This window comes from Halichoerus grypus, chromosome 4 (assembly GCF_964656455.1).
Source record: "Halichoerus grypus chromosome 4, mHalGry1.hap1.1, whole genome shotgun sequence".
Lineage (NCBI taxonomy): Eukaryota > Metazoa > Chordata > Mammalia > Carnivora > Phocidae > Halichoerus > Halichoerus grypus.
In genome coordinates, this window is record NC_135715.1 from 129,077,804 (window position 1) to 129,103,349 (window position 25,546).

The 25,546-nt window shown below is 38.1% G+C and overlaps 1 protein-coding gene across 5 annotated transcripts in view; it reads left to right on the plus strand.

The window, feature by feature from the left end:
• CSRNP3 (cysteine and serine rich nuclear protein 3) overlaps positions 1-25,546 on the plus strand; it is a 198,369-nt gene that overhangs the window by 149,484 nt on the left and 23,339 nt on the right. For all 5 annotated transcript variants that reach the window (XM_036090418.2, XM_036090417.2, XM_036090419.2 and 2 more), the window contains one exon: positions 22,067-22,326. In XM_036090418.2, coding sequence (XP_035946311.1) covers positions 22,067-22,326 — 260 coding nt within the window. The remainder of the gene's footprint in view (positions 1-22,066; positions 22,327-25,546) is intronic.

Sequence of the window (25,546 nt, forward strand, 5' to 3'; positions counted from 1 at the left end):
TCCTCCAACTGTTTATTCACCCTGCTTTTCTGACTTTCCTGCCTTCTCCTTAATCACTTTAAAGTCCACCATATTTTCTCCTGTCTGTTCTCCGCCCCTCTTACCTCCGCAGGGCATTAACTCCAGTGAGGGTGGTGACGTTTTGGGTACCCATGGCTGCCTGTCCTGGAGCTTTGCCCCTTTAGCTGGACACCAACAGCTCTCCGGCCTGGGGCTCCAGGGTCTCTCATTGCATCTCCTTCTCTCCCAGGTATAAAATAGACACTTTATGTTTATTCTGTACATGAATATATCTCTCACCGTCGTAAACTTTAACACCACTTGAGGAAATACTGACCTTGTATAGCTCTCCTCATGGGAATTTTATCAGAAATTCTTTTATTTCTCATATCATAAAATTGCTTATATTTCACATGCTCCAAATCAGCCATTTAGTTCTTCAGAGCTGGTGGAGCCAAGGCCCATTGCCCTCATTCACTCAACAAACATTTATTATAACCCTACCCAGGGACATACCAGGACATGTGAATGCCCCAGGGAGGCTAATTATTTGTTCAACGTTTTCTTATTAGGGCCAGGGTTTTCAATTATTTGTGTACCTTTTTCATTATGTTCAAAATGAGAGATTTATTACCTGCACTAAACATTATGTAACATTATAACTTAATTGTAATTGCCTTTCTATTGCAATTTGCTGAACCAGATAACTTCTGAGGAGGCATAGAAGAGGGTTTTAAATTTAAATGATAAAATAAATCACACGTTCCCCGTAAACAGCAGTTACGCCACGTGTCGTGCACCGTGAGAATTTCAGCTCTCAGTGACTGCGACTTGAGGCAGCGGACTCGGGCCGGGGACAGCATCTGTGCAGGAACACGGTGGTTCTGCCTGTCGCTGCAAGGAGCGGCGCGCTGTGCCTGCCATGTGTATCCGCAACAGAGATGAGTGATGCCAGTGAAGTCTTTTTATATTCTCACTCCTGGGAGCTGTTAACTTCGGTGGGAACAAGACCAATGTATATGTTGCCAGTTTTCTGGGGAAATCCAGGTTTACTGGCACATATCTTTTATTTATTCCAGTGATATTTCTGTAACCCATGATGGATGCCTCTATAGAATAGAATATAGAGTAGGGGCATCCATCATGGGTTACAGAAATATCACTGGAATAAAAGCAAGATGCACTCCATGCCCCAAAAGACCTCAGGCTAGCAGACGAGGAAACAGATAAATTACATAAATCAGTAATTAGACAACCAGAATATGTCACGGTGTTTAGATTCTATTTTTATAGCAATCATCTATTTTATAGCTTTCAGCAAAACTACAACCCTCGCAGGCCAAACCCATCCTGTCATCTTGTTTTGTAAGTTAAGTTTTATTAGGAGGCAACTACTCTCATTTGTTTGCATATTGCACATATGGTCGTGGCGGCTCTTTCACTAGAATGGCAGAGCCGAATAGCTGCAAGAGACCGAATGGCCCACAAAACCAAAATGCTTACCATCTGGCCCTTTATAGACAAAGTTTGTTGACCCCTGCAATAAAATATGTATGAACCTGTTTCAAAGGGCTGGGTTCAAATACTGTTGGCATTTAAAGCATCGCCTCAAGACTTGCTTGTAGTACTTTCACAGTTTCTGTGCTGCATGGCCAGGCCTAGAGACAAAATGAAATACGACCCTCATACACTAATGATAATAGAAAACCATTAAACATCTCATGAGTGCTTAGAATACAACCTAGGTATTAATTCCGAATTTAGTGAGGAAATATTCTTTTTTATTTTCTTATCAATGTCACAAAGCTGTCATCCTTTTAAGGAAAAGAAAGTGAAATAAACCAAATGTTGTTGTCTCTCTCTTCATTAATCGTCTATCCCTGCAATGGGAACTTAGAGCCTTACATCTACACTTTTTAAATCTATATCTAAAGATCAACACATCTAAATCTTTTATATTTTAATAAGTTCTTCGTCACAATATCTCATTTTGATGCATAAAGAAAAACCTTGGATTAAAGGACTATTCTTTCATGGGATACTTCCAACAAGTATAATTATGGCCTACCCCATGGTTCACCCACATCTTTATTTTGCTCCTGTTTTTATCAGAACTTTGCACTCTCAAGATTGGTTGAACAACAACTAAACTAAGCAACTTACCAGCTGTCAATTTCCACTTTTTGCAAAATAGAAATCCTTTATCTCATTTGTAGGGCTGTGCCAAGAATTAATGAAACAAAACTCGAAAAATGCTTTGCACCGTGGTAGACATGTGAAACATGTTAGTTTCCTTCCCTTTTTTGATATATTCTGTAATACTTGAACAATTTCATGTCATATTTAATGCAAATGTTCCTGTCCCCTTAAGCTTAGGAAAAGGACCCTCTGAGTGAGCCAGACATTGATTACAGGGGTTAAGCTTGTTTAATGTCTCCTAAGGCATTCATCCCAGTCGTTACCAGATTATACCAGCAAGTGATTTAAATTTAGGGATGCCCTACTCCAGAGGACTGATAATGCAATAATATTGTGCAAAGGGAGGCAGTCAGGACTGTCCTTTATTGTTTCTTTCTATCATTTAAATCACCCATAACTGTTGGAATAGGAGCATTAACCTCCTGCAGCCAGCAGGTTTTTGAGTCTCTAAGAAAGAACGTACCGGCCTCTCACGAAGCCTCAAACTCTGCCCTTAATACTATTTTGATCTTGTCATTTTTCCAGGATTTCCTATGAACCTGCATGGGAAATGTTCAGATATTTTTTTAATTAAAAAAAGAAAGCAATCCCTTTGGAGATTTGCAGCTTCCTCCGGTCTTGCTTTATTCAACATTCTAATGCCTTTCTTTGTTTTCCACACAATAGCTCCAATCCCCCGACTCTCTAGCTTCCCAAGACTCCCCACTGAGTACAGAATAAAATCCAGTCTCCTGACTGCAAGATTTAAACTTAAAGCTGAACTAGCCTGTTCACCTATTTCCTATTGGATACCAGGTCTTGTGTCTTAGGTCTTTGTTCATTTCCTCAGTGCTGAGAATAGTACCTGACACATAGTAGGGGCTCAGTAAATATGTTAATTGAACTAGTAAGTGAAGTATAAACAGACCCTCCTCTGTAAGCACCCACCAAAGATACAGTGGCGACTAAGAATGACAAGGGCCCCGTTCTTACAAAGCGTATATATTGATGGTCAAGACGGATAATAGACTGACACATAATATCAGGCAGTGCTATGGACTCGGACAAAAAAATAGAAGAGGGAAAGGAATGGGTGGGTGGAAGGAATGGAGGAAAGGATGGGCAGGTGGCTCTCCACCCCCCCACAGGGATGTTAGCGACCGCCTCTGTGAGTAAAAACATTTATTTCACGAGGAAGTAACTGGGTCTTGTGCTAGGTGCCAAGAATATAGAGACCAGTGAAGCATGTTCCTTGCTCATAACGTCGTGAAGAGACCTACATGCCAACCTGTGGAGGAAAGCCATTCTAACACTGTTATGGTGGCCTTGCTGTTTTATGTGCTTCTGTGTGCTTTACTGTAATCTCGTCCAGAGCTATGTGCTGCTCATCTTGGTATGCCCTGGAGCGCTTACAGTCCCCAGGTGTTCTAGGCCCAGCAGGCTGTTGGATTCAGCCCCTGCATCCTGAGGAGAGCGGGCCCAGCGCTTAAGCAGGAGCTGGGGGAGGAGCCGCCTGGACCTCCTGTCTTGGTGTTCTCAGCAGAGGGAGCTGAATGCTCTCCTCCTGTGACTTACTGTGCACACTGAGAAGCCCGGTGGCAGTGGGGAGAGCTGTCAAAACAGTGCAGCCGGGCGGGGCCCCTGGGGTGCCCATGAGGTCATCCTCTAATGCTTGAAAAGCTTACTGTGATCATAGTGGAGATGAGTGGGCAGAGCCTGGATAAACTCATTCTTTTCTCTCCATATATATCAAAAATGTACCCCAACACCACGCAGGACATTTTAATTCATCTTGGTTGACAAAAGCCTGCCTCTATTTTCCTCCCAGGAAAAGAGGGAATTTTAAGTGGAAATTTTAAATTCCAAAGTCTTCAGAAACTCATTCTCAAAGGCACATTTGAGACTTGACTCTCGGGGATAATCAGCCACTTCAATAAGGGAGCTGGTGTTTGGTGAGGCAGAAAGAAAAAGAGCAAGTGAGAAAGGGCAAGTGAGTAATTTGTGCTCGGGTAAGAATACGGCATCATAGAATGTTCGTACTCACGGGACAAATGCCTATTTTAAATCCCCAATCTTATTCATGTATTATTTACATATGAGACAATACTGTCTTGTTTACACACAGTCTCTTACCTAATGGTATGACTAGTCTAGGCTGGTCTAGATTTTGTGTTAGATGATATTAGTCATCTAGAGGTTGTGGTCATGGCCCAGTGCAGCTCACCAGGATTGCGAACCAGAATTGTGTGATTCTGTAGAGTTGAAAATTGATTTCGGAGTCATGGGTAATCATTGCATGATAAAACATGCAACCTTCCTCCATCTCCGTGACTCTACTTTTCCTCGCTCCATAGCCATTATCTTTTCCCTTCTGAATTGCTGCCCTGAGAGCTGCAAGTCACTTCCTTCCATTATGCAAAGCCCTTTTGCTCCCTCCAGCTTCTGCTCCCAAACTCACATATCCAAACACAACATGGGGAGAAGCAGACTTGGGGTAAAAAAAAAAAACAAACCTGGTTTTCGTTGTAACTCTGTTTCCTGAATCTATGTAAATACATGACATTGTTTTAATAGAACTCCTATTAACATTAAGAGCAACAATGTCTTCTGTTGGGTCAAATGAACTTACTTGTTCTTATCAGCAATGGCCAGTGACAGACTTATATGTAAGCAGATTGACAATTTATGCAGAAGCCACTTAGAAACTGCTTGGGTTATAGGTGCTTAATAGATATTTATTCAGTGAATGAATACATATGAATGCATGCATTCATAATCAGATGCATAAATTAGGAGTGTGTAGGTGAAGAGCTCTTTGAAAGAGTGAATAACATAGGAAGATAATCTGTGTGTTTTTAGAGATCTGTGTATGAGGACAGTTTTTCTAATTCCATCGATAAGACGTGTCTTGTGATGTTTTCCCAGTAACACTGATGTTTTTGTGTTATTCAAATACCTGTCTCCCATGTTAAGTTCTCATAACTAATAGCATCGATGTGCAAGACAGGCAGGTGATCACTATCACCATGTATAATCTTGGCTTCACAAGAACCAAATTAGCAAATGAACCAGATATACTTATCATAAATGGGTTATGACTGTAAAACATAAATATGTGATATCTGTATATATAAGTCACATGCATATTTAAATTTTAGAAAACTTACACTTTATGGATATTTTCCCACCCATTCCAAAATTCCATCATGCTAATACTGTTAATTTTTTTTTTTTTTTTTAGTTTTTTAAAGATTATAGTTTTAAGCATTAGCTACTCATTAGCCTAAAATGTTTTTGGGTTTTTATCAGTGCTGGAGCAGAACACACAGAGATTTGGGTGGATTGGGACTGAGGGCAGTCACTGGGCAGTAGGGTTTACCCCCGTGGAAGACAACCAGCAGTCCTATTCACAATGCTGCAGGTATTATGGCATACTCAGTTCTGATCTAAGCCAATTTTCTAGGTTTTTTTATTTTTTATTTATTTTTTTATTTTTAGGTAAAATGTCTGATATGGTGGAGAGAAGTATGGCAGAAAGTATGGCTAAATGAAATAGACAGGTTACAAAGCTGTGATTTTAGGATGATTTGACAAATCTATAGCAGGAACTCATAAAATAGCTTGGAATTAAAGGAACAAGACCAAGTCCTGAGTAGGACGAAAGGGGTAAAAGAGACTAATGCTCTTAACCCGCTTCTAACTGTCTGGGTCTTTATATACAGATTTAGCAGAAATGCTACTATCCAGTGGATGTGAGTACGCCCTGAGAAAAAGAACAGGCTAATTGTGTACCTGGCATGGTAATGGAGATGGAGCTATTAATATATTTCCAGGCTTATTCTCATTGACTCGGAATTAGTACTTACAGTTGGTCATGATAGGACAGGCAAGGAATGATACATTTATAGCCATTGTGGAGTGGTTTAGGCTCTTGAACATACTTCATGGAATTCTATATATCAGTGCTTGTACCCATGTTTAATGGAATTTTGAAAATGGGAAACATATGGTCATAAGTGCTAGGGTATAAGATGACTCATTTATAGTAATGCCACTTCATGAATGTATTAAACAATTTTGTTGTCTTATGTTCAGAAAGCTATAGAAGTGTTTCTTAAAATATAAAATGGAGGAGCTTAAAGTCGGAAAACTTTTGACTCTTTGTGATGTTAATTGTATAAAAGTTGGAAAATTCAAAACAGTGTAAAGAAGCAGATTTAAAAATACTTATATAATCCTATCACTCTGAAACAAACAATATTCGCTTTTTAGTGTACTGTCCTATTATTTCCTTGGTGTATTAGGTAGTTGCTACATATCGTTCGGCAATTTTTTTCTAATCTATTTTTTTTCCACTGGACACTATAACAGGCATTATCTAGTATTGTTAAAAAAAATCTGCAAAATCTTATTAATTTTATTGGCTCTAAAAATATCTCTTCATATAGATAGAACTTCATCTTACTCAACCATTTCTATAGTCTCGAGTATTTAAGTGGTTTTCGATTTGTCATTATTATGTATAGCTTAACGATGGACATGCTTGGATACAAATAATTCTCTAAAGCTCTGATTATATCCTTAAGGCTTATTCCTAGATCCAGAATTGTTTTTATTCAAAAAAGGTGAAGATTTTCTAAGGTTCTTGGCATATATTGAGAAATTGCTTTCTGAAAATGTTGTATAGTGGTATAGAAAAGTACTCATTTCTTTGCATTATTGCCACAAATTAAGATTATTATAATTCTGTATTATTTACTAAGTAGATGAGAGAAGCTTGAATTTAATTATTGTCTTGATTTTTATTTATTAGTGAGGTTGAACACTTTATATGTTTTAAACCTTTGAATATCATTTTATGTCACTTTTCTATTTATTAACTTCACTTGTCAATCAATTGTTAGAAAAATGGCCCACAAAGAGGAAGAGTACATATAGCTGGTTATCATTATCGTGGTGGTTATGTTCTATAAGGTTACAGTGAACATTAAATTAGCAAATACTGAACCACTGCTATCCTAGGGGAAATACAGAGTTAGGTTTCTGGGAGCTTCTGGTCATAATGTTTTCATCCACTGATCAATACATACCTTGTTGAGTGCATTTCTGTCTTGAAGACACCTTATTTAATATATATTATTGATTGATTAACATTATACTCGTGGGCAACAGCGCTGTGACTCATGCTTGAACAAAGCTTATGTAACACATCCATTTTTTTTTTTTTTTTTTTAACACATCCATTTTCTCAAGAAGACACATCACAGCCTTCTCACGCTTGGGAACACAAGGCAGCACTTGAACACTTCGCTGTGGGGCCATTTTAAACAGCAAAATGACCAATAGAAAACCCAAAAGTGCAAATAATATGGCACTAAACATAGCAGCTGCAGGACGCTTTTTACACTAGGAGAGCTAAAACAAGAAGGAGGGCTGTCACCTTGTTCGGCCTCAGCTGGGATTGTGAGGCTAGTTCAATTTTTCACTGCTCTGGGCCTGTCTGTGAATGACCACGAAAGCGCTGCGAATATTGATTTGGGGGTTACAAATAAGTTTTAGCGAGTAGGCAAATTTACAAACACAGAATCCGGGAATAATGAGGATTGACTCTATCTTCCTATCTCAGCAGTCTGGCCACAGGTGAATGGTGAGAACTATGGGTGAGTAAAGAAATGAATGAATGGACAGATGCATGCAAATCAATTCATTTTAAAGGGAATGAGTAAAAATAGGTGTCCTTTAAGTCCTATAATTTTGAAATATAGGCAGGAATTGCCATACCCACAGCAAGGAAAGTGCAAAACTGAGGCTGGCAAAGTCAATATGCTGACACCTGGGGAGAAACAGCCCACGGGGCAAGGCAATGCAAAGGGCTCCCACGTGAAGGCAGACAGAGACGAATGTGGACCTCATTTCCCAGCTTGTGACCTTGGTGAGAGCCACTCGGAGCCTCCATTTTCATCTCCACAAAATCAATATTAACATAGCCTCCTTAGACTAAAAGTCCCTTAAGGGTACATTTTATCCCTTATTCACAGTTACAACCCTAGGATTTTGCAAAATTCCATATATATATGCAGTGTATGTATTGCAGTTTATATTTGCAGTATACACACACACACATATCGATTATCTGTCAGACCTATCTGTCAGATACTCAATGCCAAAAATGTACCAAAATGAATGCAAAAGCCTCCCTAAAAAAGTTTTTAAAGCACAGAATGTTGCGCATTTAAAATACAGAATAAAACATTTTAATTGTAAAGCCCTAGGCATGTGGGACCAGTCCCTGCCAATAAATAGTTTACACATATTGATCATTCTATTCCAGACACTCTACTGCTTTCTATAAATGATTTATGTGAATCCAAAATATATGAATGATTTATTGATTTCTTTATTTTTATTTAACAAACACTTACATAGCACTATGCACTAAGCATTGTTTAACACTTTATAAATATTAATTTATAATCCTTGTAACAACACTATGCAGTAGGTATTATTATTAAAACCGTTTTAAAACAGGAGGCGTAGAAAGAAGAGGTAACTTACCCAAGGTCACACAGCAAGTAAATGGCAGACCCAGGATTTGAGCTAAGTGCTTTGGCGGCAGAGTTCGTGTTTATAACCTCCACTTTTTTGCGATAGCCCTAGGAGATTCCAGACAAGGAAACAGGGGTTAAACAACTGACCCAAGGTGGCAATGAACCTACTGGTGTGTCTGATTCCAAAACCTGTGTCTTTAGGATTGATGGCTCCAGGCCACTAGCGGTCTGGTAATAAAACAATAGAGGTTCACGACGGTTTACTACTAATCTGCTTCTAACTGCTTCTAAGGCCCAGGCAACTTGCTTTCTCTCTTTCTGTTCTCTTAATAACGCAGTTAGATTATCATTGCCATAATTGTGGATTTTGTGGGTTCTGGGAGCAGGTGTTCAAGGAATATAAGAAAGAGTATTAGCCTATTCTAGAACTAAGGAAGGGAGGCGGTATATTGTCAAGATTAACAGCTTGAGCTATGGACTGACAGTGTTTTCATTCAAATCAGCCTGCTCTGCTACCAGCTGTGAGGTTTTGATCAATTTTTTCACCTCTCTGGACCTCACCTTCATTTATAAAATGGGTACAGTTCTACCCATTCAAACCATGATTGCATTGATTCAGGGATTCAATGAATTAATACCTGTAAAGCAATGAGAAAGGTCTTTGGCACATGGTAAACATACAAATAAAATTTCGCCCCTGGGTGGCTCAGAAGTTAAGCAGCTGCCTTCAGCTCAGGTCATGATCTCAAGGTCCTGCGATCGAGCCCCACGTCCGGCTCCCTGCTCAGCGGAGAGCCTGCTTCTCCCTCTCCCTCTGCCTGCCACTCTGCCTACTTGTGCTCTCTATCTCTCTGTCAAATAAATAAATAAAATCTTTAAAAAAAAAAAAAATTTCACGGATAGATGCAATACCTTCAAAGTATCCAAGTTTGTCTTTTATACAGTTTAGTGTCTTGTGTACTAGTAGTTTTCCAAATTTTTGTGGTCACACACCTCTGTCAGCGCAATTAGTATGTATACCAATATCCTTATTTTATGTATAAATTATGGAAATTATATTGCTGTAGTAATGGATTTCATGCAATTTTAAACTAGACCACAGGTTCACCAAGCCCTCTTTCATCTTTTCCCAATACGCCCAAGCTGCCCTGGGGCACCCCTGGATTGTTGCTCCTCCCTTCCCCGAAGAATTCTTTGTTCCAAGCTACCTCCGGCCTCCTCCAGTCTTTCTCAATTCCAGTGACTTTCTAAAGAAAAAGGGGTAGCTGTTGAAGGAAAGTAATTATATCCATTACCATCTGGGAATAATAGTAGTCGCTCAACTCTCCCAAGATTATTCACACACTCAAAAAATATCCCCTGTTATCTTTACTGAATCCTTCACCAAAGGCCAGAAGTCTGGGGGCCAAGGCAGGGTCGGCCTTAAATTGATGCTGCTTCTCACTTTTTCCTTCTCTAACTCAAAACTCCCAAGAGCCCCTTTGGCGAGTGCCATGGTCTCTGGCGAGGTCAATGATGAATATTTTGCTGGTGTAAGTCACTTAAAAATTGGACTGAGAGACACTGAAGACCTTATGTATGTGAGAACAAAGTCAGAGGAACTGGTCAGTGGAGAATGCTGAGAACCAGATTTTGGAATTTGAGTTTGCTCCAGGTGATAAAACAGAAGTTCTTGAGAAGTGATGCTCTTTAAAAGTAGAAGAGGTCGAATCCTGCTTTTATAAAATACAGTATACTCATTACTCTGCTCAGTTTTTATTTCCATCCCAAGAAATATAAACTCTTAAAAGGTAGAAGGAAAAGAAACCTCTTTATTCTTTCCTTCCCTCCTTATACAGTCCAAACCTGAGATTACATTTGGCTTTGGAAAAACAAAATATATTTATTGTAACAAATAACCCACATGTCATAAGAGTAGCATAGAAAAGGGCAAACATCAAACATGGAACCTTTGTGATTGCTCTGCATGCAGGAGAAACCGGAAATACCTAAGAATGAATATATATATATATATATATATCCCTACATGCCACATAGATGTGATAGTAATGTTGTAGCTGATACCACTCCTGGGAGCTGCTGCCAAAATTGTTCTAAAGATCTTTGGACTGATCCTCTCCTTTGGCAAGCTATGAAGAGACCTAGGGAAAAAATGCTCTACTTCGTAGGAATAAAAATACCTCACTAAACATTCTTCAAGAAACTCTTTAGTTCATAGACACTTTGCAGGAAAGATTATTTCTTCGTGTGTTATGAATATTGCTTTTGCATAATAAGTGATAGTTACAATATACATGCCTGTGAAATGATCATTTCACAAGAATTACAGTGTTTAATAAGAGTAGAAGCCTATCAATAAATCCCACTCATTCATTAAACAGCTATGTACTGAATATCTACTGTATGCCAGACCCTATTCCAGGTGCTTGGGATATATGAATGAACAAAACAAATAAAAATTCTGTTGGGAAACACTCCTCCATAGGGTTTTGTGTTCCTTTGTGTCTTTCTGAGGATGTCAGGAATGCACTGCCCTGACTCCCCTTCCCCAGGGCCATTTCTCAGTGTTGGGTTTGTAGGAAGCAACCTTGAGGGATGAGGTTATGTCTCCTCCTGGGACAAAGAACAGGATTGCTAATTGCAGCTAAAAACCAGTGGGTTCTCAAGCTTGTTAGGCCTTTGGTACAGTGCAGACCTACTATGTGTAGCATTTCTCTGGTCCCTCCATATTGCCTCTGTGGACAATTTGGGGGACAAGGAATACCAACAGAAACATGATGCTCGTGCTGTTTGCTGTGTTACAAACAGTAAAGTTTGTTTTGGACCCAGAAGTCTGGTGTCTTTTGCCCCCATCGGTGAAACATCAACAGGATAACTTTTTAGCTTTAGGGTAAAATCAGTCCCACACATGACAGATTTCTGCCCTCATTCCACTTCTATTCTAGCCCATATTGTTTCGGTTCTGTCTTGCTTTTACATTTTAATAAAAGTTTAGAATTCTCCTTGCTTATTTCTGCTCCTTGTCTCAAGAAGTCATCTGGGCCTTTTACTTATGTCTCATCGCCACTCCCACCAAAAAGAGAAAAATTATCTGTCTTACAACATGACTATATATTATAAAACTTCATAGGAAATTAATAAATCTTGAGCAATATGATTTTATTTTTACAGGACGGTCACTGCTCTGAGGCAAAGATGACAATTTAAATACTAAGAGAGAATCATTTTGTAGATCTATCACTAAGGGACTGCTAAAGGCAGGACTTTCAGTCATGTTTTTGCTGGAGGTCAATAGTATTTAGTGATATTTTATCAGCAGGATTTCTCTTTCAAAATCATTTTATAATACTCGGGTAACTCTTCCCCTACCAAACACTTGCTTTTTAGAGTTGGATTTACAAGCTCATTATTGATGGATTGTTTACAGGTTTATTATGATGCCAGAGTTGGTTTGTTATGTTAGATCTTCTGATATGTAAAATATAGTGTATTTCAAATGGCTTCTAATACAAAAGTTATGTGTACCCTCAAGCCATGAGGGCAAAGTGTCCTCTCTCCAATACACATTTTTGTACTGAAAAGTACCCCGGGAAAATAAAGTGACTAGAAGTAAGGAAGGAAGGAAAACGTGTTGACCCTGGAGCTCCAGGGGAAAGCTGTTAAATGTCACTTTACCATTTAAAATTAAGGAAAACATATTTAGGAAATGTAAATATGTTCTTAACCCAGAGTTCAGTTATTCATTCATCTAATTTAGTTAAACAAACACTAATCAAGGAAGTCCTAGGTGCCCAGCGGTGTGTTGGTGTGTTGTATGCTGAGAGTTCCCCGGGAGTGAGATATGGTCCTTCTACCCTACGTCCGAAGCTGGTAGTAGAGTAGAAACACACACTCATATTATCAGTACCAAAGCAGGGATGATCTGGAAATGTGTAGAAAGAGCACTCACCTCATTCTTAGGGGGGTCTATGAAAGGCTTTCTGGAGTTGACATTGGAGATGAGTCTTAATTTTGTTTTTCTAGTAGATATTGGGTGATAATTCTATGCCAGACATTGTGCTTGAAGCAATTCATAGTTTTAAAAAATATTAAAAAGGACAACAAGGGCAATATTAAAAACCTGAAGTATATGCTCAATCAAAAAATATGTACATTTGTAGAAAAAATCATAGTTAAAATTTCTCTTTTGTTTTTGATGTTTACAATCCTCCCAAATCACTCATTGACAACCAGGAAACAGCACATCGGTAACCCCAGCTGCCCCCCACCGCTGCATTCCCAACCTCATCTTTCATCCCAATTTCGCAACCCTGCGTCTCTTTTTTAAACTTAGATTTCTGACATAGGGAGCCAGTAATATAGCATTGATGAATCTCTTCCTTTTATGTTTCTCAATGATTTGGATTTCTGTTTGGGATAAATATAGTAAAGGCTTTTTAATCTAACATATTAAAAAAAAAAATGCTTCCAGATTTCATCCTTCCTGGCAAAGGTCAAAGTTCAGTGTATAATCTTTGACTCAGTGTTGCTCTCCTGAATGACTGGATCTTAGAAAAGTTTTGTTGCTCTTGTTTTTGGAGGTTTGATTTTATTTTGTTTTCGTTATTGTTAGGTGATGTGCTGACCTGGATTATCATGATATATTAGGCTTGATGGGGCTGTATTGTTAGACCAGATGAGATACCGTGTGGGAAAGTCATTGAGCAGGTGGAAAGTGCTGTTTAATTCTTCTAACAGGAGAGGCTCATGGTGGTATTGAGAAAATGTAAAATGCGGCGGAACAGGTTACTAGAGACAAAAAACAGCAAATGTCTCCTCTGTCATTGTGTGCGAATTTTAATCAAATGGCCTGCGTCATGCAGCTTTATTTTGCATTGAGATATTCCATGTCCCCCAAATATTTCTCCGATGGTGGTAATGAATTGCATTGCCCTCTCGGTTGTAAGAGTACGGGTATTCTGCTGCGGAGCCATATGGTTCCCATTTATTTTAATGAGTCTTTGACATCAGGAGAATTGCTGAGACAGCAGAGGAAAGTGCTTACATCTTGGACTGCAGCCAGAGCTACGATTATTTATGTGTAGTAACGACTACCTTTTTCCTCAATAAGAAAGAATACCGTCTTAAGATGGTATCCATGTTGAGATTTTAATAAAATGAAAGTATAAGTTTATATATTTTGGAAATGGCTGTCACTTTAGTAGTAGTGAAATGTGTTTCTTAAGCATGAAGTTTTAGGGTTTAATTGCACATATGAGAAATTAAGGAAACAAGCTGGGAAGTAGGTATCCTTATTTGCTCACTGATAATAAAGGAATACTCTTTTTATTTGGTTTAACGGCATCACCGTTAGTACTCTGCATATGTAATGCTTTCTGTCTGTGATTCTTAAGGCTTTTTACAAAGGTAATTATTCCTGGTAATATTCCTAGGAGGTAGATAAACATAATTCTGAAAATATTAATGGAGGAACTGAGAAATGCAGATGCTCATGGATGTAATCTGTACAATGGATCTTAGCAATTATTAGAATTCAGATTTTTTTAATTGATTACATTATTTAACAATTCATTATTTTCCACGTCCCAGGACAGGATGATGTTGTCTCTAATTCATTAGTAATATGACATGCTTACAATCAAGAAATATCCTTTAAAATGTGAAGACAAATAAATACCTCCACAACAATGTATGTTCCATATGTTCGACGTGTAAATGCTAACACTGACTCTGTAGAGATCTTCAAGATTCCTTGAAAAATGTTAATATTACCTAAAGAAATGTATATAGTGTGAAAAGAGAAAAGAATTGATCTGGTCAAAATTCTATAAAAATAGCTCTTACCGGTAACAATGTCAGATGGCTAGATGAGTATGTGGACCAGGGGAGAAAACGTGCCCTTTTCCAGTCTGCTCTGGGCAAAAGGGAGCCGAGCACAGGGCCTAGATTTAGCAAAACTGTATCCTATTACATTGTGTTTCAAATATTTTACACAAGGATTTGAACATATAGATTTTTATTTAAGTGATGTCTTACATAAAGACAAAATGGAACCAGAAAGAAGACTGCACATCAAACAACAAAATTCATGATACTAGTCACTGTACATTTATGGGTGAATTGATAAAAAAGGAAAATTAGAATGAAAATCAGTAGATCATTCAGTTAGTGGTATTATTTCATCTATCATTTGATCTAAATTTGCTTTAGTTTGGCAATTCACCATCCCCAATATCAGTCACATTTTCTGGTGATGGCTAGAGCACTCTGTGGTCATAGCACATTTGCAGTAGAACGTCAAATTAATGCAAAGGGGACAAGGGTCAATGTTAAGTCAATTATATATTAAGATTTTCTACATAAAAGAGAGCATGATTTCTTTTTAAAATTTTTGACCCTTCAATTTTCAATTTCAATTTTATAACTTTAAAATACAGTATTTATTCCTTCCATCCCAATACATATGAGAACAATTGATTCCTTCCCCCCCCTTTTTTTTTATTCCCAAGAATTAGTGGGAAAGTGCAGGGGACATCGTTAATAAAATAGAAATGTGTGCATGAAAAATAGCTAGTTCTGAAAAATGATCATTCTTTGTGAGTTAATCATTTTAATTATTTATGACATCAAAGCTGGGAGGTCAAAATTTATACTTAGACTTAATTTTTGTATGCAGCTTTCTGAATTCACATAAAAATCTTGGGTGGTAAATCTTATTTTTTTTTCTAAGTTGAAAATTGCAAATAGATGATTATGCTATTAAAGCACCCCTAAATGTCGAATCCAGCTTGCAGCGTCTGAGGAGCTTGGGCTGGAGCTGTCTGGAGAGGCTCAGGAGAGAGCTCATCCCCTCTGTGCATTTCTCTCGCTTGCTTGTGTGGATATAGCCGACAGACTGAATGGATGACGACGTGACGTGCATGTTCATGATCCAAAACAAAGCTTTAGTCATCCAGCCTCAAGGGTCATCTTTTTATATTATTTCTATTTTTGCTCATTTTTTTTTTGTTTAATTGCATGTGCAGTATTTGGACGTATCTTGATAGAATACTTACTGCACACAGTCTTAGATGAGAAGGTTTTTGTTTTGTTTTGTTTTGCAAACTGGTGACTTAAACAAAAGAGTGTCATCTTGAATTTTTTCACTTAGAAGCTGCAATTCACAAAAGACATGATGAGTCTTGAGGGCAATCCTTTGTGAATATTTTCAACTTAATATTAGAATGGAAAAGACATGTAGCTAAATGATTAAACAACCTAATCTTGCCTAAGAATTATAAAACTATTCCTCCTCTGCAGAAGGACTGAAATCAGAATGATGACTGGTTCTTATGTATGTTTATCATATTTTATATGGTGCAAGTCTGTTTGCCCCTATACCAGCACACGAGTTATTTGGTTGGTTTGAAATGGGGAAGAGTGACATTTAGAGCCTCGGGAGAGAGATGTGCTACAATTTTAAAAGCATTTGGAGCTATCATTCACACTGTAGGGAGCCAAATACAAACTTGGATTTGACATCACGAGCATCCTTGTATGTGGGAGCTATTTTTCCTTGATTTTTGTTTTTGAATGCTCTTTCAGAGTAAAAGGGCAATAATACAAGGGGGAAAAAAACCCTGATTTGCCGTCCATTTGGAGGATTCTGACATTTTCTTACATTTGTCGATTCTGTCTCAGTTCTGATTACTTTTTTGGAAATGCAAAGCACTTCGACTGTAAAGTATTGGGTAGACCCAAGTATTGCCTGTCCAGTTGTTTGGGAGATTCTCTTTCTTTTGTTTGTGATTGTGTGTATGCATTTTATACCCTTCATAACTCAGTATAAAATAACATACTGAGTACACAATAATGTAACATTGATTTAGCCATAGATAATAGATCACTTTACATTCCATACTTAAGGTAATTTGGATTTTATTCATGGTTGGAAAGAAAATATCCCCAATTAGTCTTTACTTTTGTCTTGCCTCTCATTCACTCATGCCCCAAGATATTACCTTATTATCAATCTTGTAGAGTTTCTCCCACTTGAATGATTTACTACTGCCTTAAAGACCTTACTTGAGCAAAATAATGAAAGACGCAACTGGGGCAAGTATGTTCAGGAAACTTGAGGATGTAACTTAAAAAAATAAAAGGGGAGAATTAGAACAAGGAAGGATTGCTTTTAATAGCAAACTAGGCTTCATTTTCAAAGAAACTACTCCTATATTTCTTGGTTGCTGGATCCATTTTCACTTTTGTGGTTAGGATTTGAGACCATGTGGTTGACACCTAATCAAGAGGGGCCAACCTGGACACTCATGTCAAGCTGGAGAGGATATGAGAATATGATCACAGGCCATTTGCAGAAGTCACTTGTAAAGATTAGGGACATATTTTGTTTTAATCTTAATAACTTTAACCATTGGAAATTGATGTAATATCTGAGCTATGAGGCTAATTTTTATACAAAATATTTTCTGGTGAAACTGGATTTTCTGTTTGTAAGCTAAGCTTCATGACTTCATAACTGACTTGATCTTGATTTGTTCTTCAAAAGGTAAGACGCAGCATGCACACTTGCAGAGCCCCTGATTAATTTGGTGTGTATGTTTTAAAAAACAAGAGTTTTTATTGCCCAGGATTTACCAGATAAACAAGTTAATTTCAGTAATGTCATTTTGCTTAGACTAAATTTCCCCCAAATAAATGAAAAATAAACTCAAAATATAGACTTACAAGTCATCTGGCATTTTCCTTTTGAGCATAGTGCATAGGAGAGAGAAATATATTATTGACTTTAGACCCACATGGTAGAATTAATATTTTCCATAATTTGCCCCTTGTTCAACATCAGACTGGACCACTAACTCTCAACCTCTGTGTACCAAATTTAGTGCCAAAACACATAGCTCAGTTTACTGCTTTCTGCCTTTCAGGCTATGCCAGTGCTTTGCTGATGGTTGTTGGCACTAAAAAGAACAACTGCTTTGAGAGGGTCACTGGCTTGCTGCTCAAGCATTATTAGCTCCAGAGTGCTGCACTACGTGGGATCAATGGTCTAAGATGTGGTCTTCAGTCTTACAGGCCCAGACACAGGATGGTCTCTTGCATGCAGAGAAGGCAATCTCAGATGGAACGACATACTAACCACATTCAGAAATGACTGACTTGCACATCTGAAACAAATTTGATTATTTTCAGCAAGAGATAAAATTAATGAGTCAACTGGGTAGTCTTGTTGATCTGAAGATGTGTTCCAATTTGTATGAACAGGTTGGTTTATGAGTGTGGAAGTGGAGCAAAGTCAGATGAATTTTCTTAGAGCTTAATTTGATTCAACGACGATACCTTGATCTATTCATCTCCTCTATGGGATCAGAATATTCAGAATATTTGTCTCATCAAAGCATTGACTTTCCTGTATGGTCTTGCAAATATGCGTCCAACTTTTAGTTTTGGCTTCCATTTCAAATCCACTCTGTTCATAAACTCTTTATATAACTTATGGCACAGATTATTTTATTTTATCCACTTACATTCTTATCCTGGCATTGTGAATTAGGCAATTGCTCAATTCTCTTCTCCATTCACTTCTAAAGTAGTATTTTAGGAAGGCTCTATTCTGCAGATAACTAACATCAGTAACTCTGTGCTCTTTATTCCTTTAGTTGACCAAGATCGATATTATCTCCATAATATGTGATCATTTTACAGTAACACCAGTGTGCCCTGACGGGAACCATAATGGTGTTCTCAGGAGCTGTGTCCTGGGCAGTATACATAGTACTGTTGCATTTAGACACTTCCATTTCAGGGTGGTGACTGTGAATGGGATAAAAGAAATTGGGATGAAAGACACGAAAAACTTAGTATCATGTATGAAAACAGACTAATTATTTTTCAAAGAAGTAGTGAAAGACACCTTCACCCTTTTTCTACTTGCTCTTGACCTCACAGTGGTAAAGTGAATTTTGAACTCTGTAGAGACACAAAGTAGAGTTCAATCCCTCTGCAAATGGCACAAATTACTAGGTAAGCATATGAGGGAGGTTTCAGATTCCCTAAGGCAGATGTGCTGAGTGAATTTGGCCTGTTTTTTCCAGGCTTGAAGAACACAGACTCTTTTTTATGACTTCATTTTGTGATGTTAGTCAAATTGGGGCCTGGAGGCAGGAGATAGTCCATAAAGGCCCATTCTAGTGCTCCAATTCAATCACCAGAAGAGAGACGTGGGTGGCTCCTATATTCAGGAAAGCCACATTTAAAATATCTCCCACAAGGCTGATCTTATAGTATTTCAAAGCTTTCCTTTTAAATATATTCCATAGGCATTTTGGTCATTGTTTTTACAGTGCTATTTATAATATGCAAATTCTAGGACAAGGATAAGTACAGGTTTGAATTATAAACCCTCGTGGATAGGAACTGACACCAATCCAATCCTAACACACTTTGACCATGTTAGCAATGCCAAGAGCCCAGGGGAAGGGACTCAACAGTCTGCCACTATCGTTATCCTCAAAGCCTTGGAAAATTGTCTCTAAACTCTGTCTTTTTGGGAAAAGGTAATCTGGCTTTTTAGGAAGTGGTAGATTCATATCACAATAGATTCATCCAGAAGATTGAAGAATTCTTATAATCTAAAAGTACAGGTACAAATCTAAATAGATATTAAGAAGAAAAATTTGTCTAGACTAACATGAATTGTCTAAAAAATAAGTAATAAAATCATGAGAGATGTTTATAATAATTATTTTAAATGAGTTCATTAAAATCTTTTTTTTTTTAATCTGTAAAGTCATGGCCTTGAAAGGTAATGTCTTAAGGGCATAATTTTATGATATCAAGAGTGAAAAAGGTTGAAGGTTATCACCCCCAAAACCAGAGGCTCTCGCCTGCTGTAAGGTGGTGACGGATAAGGCTGTCAGATAGGGTGGCAGATTACTAGGCAGGTTGTTGAATTTTTCTTTCGACGGTAATCTTTTACATTTTGACAAATTCTTCCCTGTTTTGAGATGATTTAAATATACCATTATGAAGCAGATCAGAGTTTTTAAATCAAAGTTGAAAATTGTCTCTGCTGCCAGGAGTACAAGTATGTGCAGTGAACATATACATAAATAAAATGGGAAAATTGTGTACATGTTTGAAAGGCTTTGCTTTCTGGCAATCTCTTCTGGAGAAGTAAAACAGTAGAGAAGAGAAGAAGTTGGGAAAATGAAATTCTTGCCCAAATGTCATATTTCTCTTAACTCTGTAAACTTCTGAGTCTGTTCATTCTGTCTGAGTTTCTCATCACTGGAAATGAAAGCTCCATGTGGGCAGGAATCACCATCTGGTTTTTTCACCAGTATATCCAATCATCTGGAATGTGCCTGGCACATAGTGGGCCCTTGGTTTATAGTTATTGAATAAACCAATTCATGAAATGAGATGAATCATAACAGCCTCCCTGTATTTGGTTGGAATGCTTTGTGAGGTAGGGGCGGGGGGATATGAGACAAAGGAATTGAACCCCTTTGGAAGAAAGTGATACTGTAGTCCCTTTTCTCTCATTGCTTATACAGCCTTCTAAATCAAAATCCTCTTTGAAGGCAGCAGCAGTTGACACCTACCAGAAGTAGTATGACACCAAGTCTCAGCCTTGTTCAACTCCCTTAGGGTGGCTTCAGCTCTCTCTGTGATATGGTGGTTAAGAGCCTGGACCCTGGAATAATGAATCCCAGCTTCACTACTGGTTACATGACTTTGATAATGTTATTTAACCTTTAGTGACTTGGTTTCCTCAAATGGAGACATGGGTAATACCAACCCAAGGAGATGTAAGGATAAAATGAGATCATTCATGTAAAATTCTTTGCACAGTATAGCACTTGGGAAGCCCTCCATAAATGTTAGCTTGTATTACTTGTTGCTATCCAAGGATTTTTGCTCAATTTATTGTTTCTGTCTATTTTTCTACTTGAACATGCATATTAGTTTAGAAACAAAGTACCACTAACTCAGTGGCTTAGCACGACAGATATTTCTGTCCCACAGTTCTGGAGACTAGATTGAAATCAACGTGTTAGCAGAACCATGCTCTCTTGGAAAGCTGTAGCTTTCCTTGCATTTCCAGCTTCTGGTAGTCCTAGGCATCACTAAGCTTTCTGCAGCACACTCCCAATCTCTGTATCCATCTTCACATGAACTTCTCCCTTTGTCTTTTTACATCATCCCCCTGTGTGTGTGTGTTTAAATTTTCCCTTTTTATATGGACACCAGTTGTACTGGATTAGCACCCACCCCAATGACCTCAACTGATCATCTGTTTAAAGACCTCATTCCCTAATAAGGTTACAACCTGGGTCTTGAGGGTTAGAACTTCAACATACTGGTGGCGGTGGTGGGGAAATGACCCATAAGAGCATGATTCTATATTTTTCTTCTCAATTCAGTGTACTTTTCCTTCTCCAGTGGAGAAGCGTCATATAATATGGCACAGGATTGGAGGCACTTAAGTTTAAGTTTAGCTTTGCCACTACCTGCACTGAAAAAACTCACTCAAATTCTGCAAGTCTGGGCTACTTTATAAAATAGAAGGACTGGGTTAGATGATGTCTAGCATGTCTTCCAACTCCAGAAAGGTCATGTTTATAATGTGTGGCTCTCTTTTCCTCAACTACAGTGTGTATCTCAAACTTCCGTGATGTTCAATGCATCTTGGTGTCCCTGTAACTAACAAAGGTTCTGATGTATTTCATGACCATCTTCAACTGTCTCAGTGTATACTTGTATTAAAATCCCACTGTCTGTAATGCTATTTAAGTGTGGTTCTTATCAAATGAAAGCTTTGTTAGATTTAGGTTGTAAAAATGTCTAAATAGTGCCACTGAGCCTTTTTTGTGAGTTTTTATTGCTTTTTGAAATTTTCTAAAATTCGTAAATAGACATTTTTCTATGCCAAGTGCCCTCAATATCAAAATAAGATCCAGAATATAAGAGTTTGTAGTGTGTCTTTTCTGATTAGAGTATGATGCAACTCATGTGAAAACCATAAAACCTAAACTTAAGACGTTAGGGGAAATAAAATTAAATTCTGCCACTGACTCATAGACTATTGGCAACTTTCCTGAAAGTTTGCTTAGACTGCCGTTATAGAGGACTTAAAAGTCTACTCCACTACAGCTAGAAGAAAATTTAAGAAAGGAAATAGAAATCTGTGCCAGCTCTCAGATATAATATTTTTAGTGTCTCCTAGCCAAAAAGGGGTGACTGTAGATTCAATATCATCAAATGGCACTTTCTAATTCTTCACCTCATCTGAAAACCGCTGCCCTGGGTGTTCACTGAATTGTTCCTTTCTCTTTCAGCTTCCTCCATCCTCAAAAGAGAGAAGCGGCTAAGGACAAAGAATGTGCATTTTAGTTGTGTCACCGTGTACTACTTCACCAGGAGGCAAGGCTTCACGAGCGTGCCCAGTCAAGGGGGCAGCACCTTGGGCATGTCCAGCCGCCATAACAGCGTGCGCCAGTACACTCTTGGTGAATTTGCAAGAGAACAAGAGAGGCTCCACCGGGAGATGTTGAGAGAACACCTCAGGGAGGAAAAGCTGAACTCTTTAAAACTAAAGGTAAAAAAGCATTAGGAACTCACTTTTTGCAAAACCTCATATCCTTACCTTGACTTGGTTGAATTAACCATTTTCATATTTGTATTCATAGACCAAACTGGACATTTTACACAACAGATTGCCTGCTAAGGCTTTTTTTTTTCTTTTAAGGAAAAAGAGTAAAGTGTCTTCCCTGAAAGCAATGTGGAAAACTTACCTGACATCATTTATTTATTCATTCAATAAATATTTGTTATTGAGTACCACCGGGTCATAGACCCTATGCTTGGGCTGGGCCAACTGGTATCAAAAATAGATATGGTCCCTTCTCTCCTGGAACTTTCTTAGTAATAGGAAAGAAAAATATCAATCATGTAGACAAAATCAAATCATAGGTTCATTAAGTGCTATAAAAGGAGAGTTGCAAGGGGCTATGAAAGTTTGAAACAGGGAATTGGTATGGTCCAGAAGTCAAGGCAGGTTTCCTTAAGGAATTGACGACCGAACTGAAATCTGAACAGATAACTAGGCCAAAGGTTGGCACGAGTGGTTCAGGCAGCAGGAAGAGCCATAACTGCCTTGTGCTGGAGGAAGCACAGGGAGCACACAAAGGCTAGTGTGGCTGGAGCAGAGACAAAAAGAATAGGTTATTCATGAAGTAGATTATACATGAAGGAGGCAGGACGGGGCTTTGTAGATCATGTTAAGGCATTTTTTATTTTTCCTCTTCCTAAGAACGTCAAAAGTCATCCAAGAGTTTTGAGCATGGGGTCGGGGTGGTAGAATAATATGATCGGGTTCATGCTATGATGGGAGAATAGTTTTGGGGTAAGGGCTGCCATGCTGGTGGGGGAGCATGCAAGGTTAGACCAGTTAAGAAGCTATCACAGTAGTCCAGGAGAGAGATGATGGGAAGTTAGATAGACCGATGGTAGGGGAGATGAAGAGAAATAGACAGAGGGAGGAGGTTAGGAAGTAAAATCAACAGTTCCTGATGACGAGCTGGATTTGAAAGGAAAGGAGGGGTAGGGTCAAGAATGACTCCTAAACTTCTGGCTTACAAAACTGAACAGTTTGTGGGTAATAGTACTTTTCTTTATGAGGAGGATATGGCAAGGAATCCAGGAAGAGGAGCAGGTTAGAGCTGGGATTGGAAGGGAAGGGATAATGAGATAATGAGATTATTTTTGGACATAACTGATTTTGGGGAGGTTTTGATTTACTAAAGAGATGTCAAGGAGGTGTCCAGGCCACATTAGAGATTAAGTGGAGAGAAACACAGCTCAGAAAATGTCTTTCATCAACCAAAGACAATCTTTAAATATGTACTGATCCATCAGCCTCTCAATATATAGGAAACGCTCTCCCGCTCTCCCGCTCTCCTGTCATTATCTAATGACAAAGGAAATGTTTTTTAGGTAATCCAGGATACTTAACATAAAAAGCCTCTTATTAAATAGCTGAAACACCAATAAATACATCTGTGTTGCCTGTTACTTTAGTTCCCAGTATAAAGTCAAGCATCAGAGGTGTGCCATGTGTTTTAAAATACCTTGTTTTTATGTATCTTGCAGTTTATGTATCTGCCTTGTTCCCAACTGTATAAGAAGGCAGTTGCTTAAATTAAGCTAGGCACGACCTAGCCTAGAGCAGGTCTCATATTTCCTTTGTTGGTATTTTTGACAAATTTCACCAGAAGTCTTCTAAGATTTTTTTGGTAGCAATCCACTATTATTGTTGTTTTTCATGATTGCTTTGCATATAGCTTAGCTTAATAATAATTCTTAGATTTGCTTCTGAAATCCACCCTCTGCCTTTCTAACCCACTGTAAACCAACTCTATGCCCTACTCTAAGAACAAAGTCATTCTCCAAACTCAAATACTGGCAGAACAATAGTAATGGCTGCCATTCATTGAGGGATTTTTATTTGCTAGGCATTCTGTAAACTTTATTCAATTTAATCTTAACAAAGACCCAGTGGGATAGGTAAATTATGAGACCATGTGTGCTGAAGAAAAAGAAGCACAATGATGTTAAACACTGACTCACTCAATAGAAAACTGGTTATATTATCCTGTTACTTCCTATTCTAAAATTAATTGATTATCCCCCCTAGGCATTGGGAAAGACAATCTCTGTACCTATCGGGAGTCGTACCTTTCTGGGGTTTGGTACTGTGTGCAGTGGTCTTTAACAGCTGGGAGACTATAATTCTATCTAAGAACCAAAAGATTTATTGTGGCAAACTTTGAGGTACATTATACATGTGATGAATGTTAGGAAGAGCCACACACCTACAGGAACCTTCCATATCAGGCAGTAATATATTCTGATACTATAATTTGTATTCAGCTACTTTTATGCTTTTTCTTTAATAAGCTGAAGAAGAAAAGAAGAGGCAAAAAAATTCTCCTATTGATTCATCTTTTTTTTTTTTTCTTATTGTGCTTAGTGTTGGAAGTTGGAGAGGCAGTCATTCGAGTGGGTGTCATGGCTTGGTTTGTCATTGATAAGTGAAAACATGCAACTTTCCCTTTTGGTGAAGATATAAACAGAAGATATTTGGATATCATTGCTCCTTTCAAATGAATACCAAGCAAAAAGATAATGGGATTCTAAGGTGATCTGAACTTAGCCTTGCTGTACTAAAAATATTTAGAAACTCAGAAACATATTACACAAACCTAATTAAAGATCATAGCAATGTGGACCAGTTTGCTAAAAAAAATCTGAGAAGACTGAATGAAGAAACAGTTGTATATTTTAATTATAATTCCTTTAGTATATTAGCTTTTATGATTTTTAAAATATCATTGACTATACTTGTCTAAGGTTTAGCTATCCAAAATCTAAAATTAGCTATCCAAAAACATTAGCTATCCAAAAATAATCACTCAGATACGTGAAATTTCACTTTTCATGTAACATTTGTCTTGAAATATTAATATCGCTGGAGTAAGGAATAAAATAAATGTAGCTAAATTGATTCCATATTTTGACTGGGGCAGCAGTAGGGTCTCTGGCACAGAGAGGGGTCAAAAGAGGAAAGCAAGGAGTGTTATAAACTTCTCCACTTTGTCTTTGACTGGAGGTGGACCTCTGTGAGTGGCTGTGAACTATCTATTGAGTAAGGAGAGAGAAGGTAACATCTGGCAAGACACTTTCTAAAGCCCTCCCCATGGAGACCAGATACAACACCACAGGAAACTCACTGGACGTGGAACTGAGTAGTGTCCCTT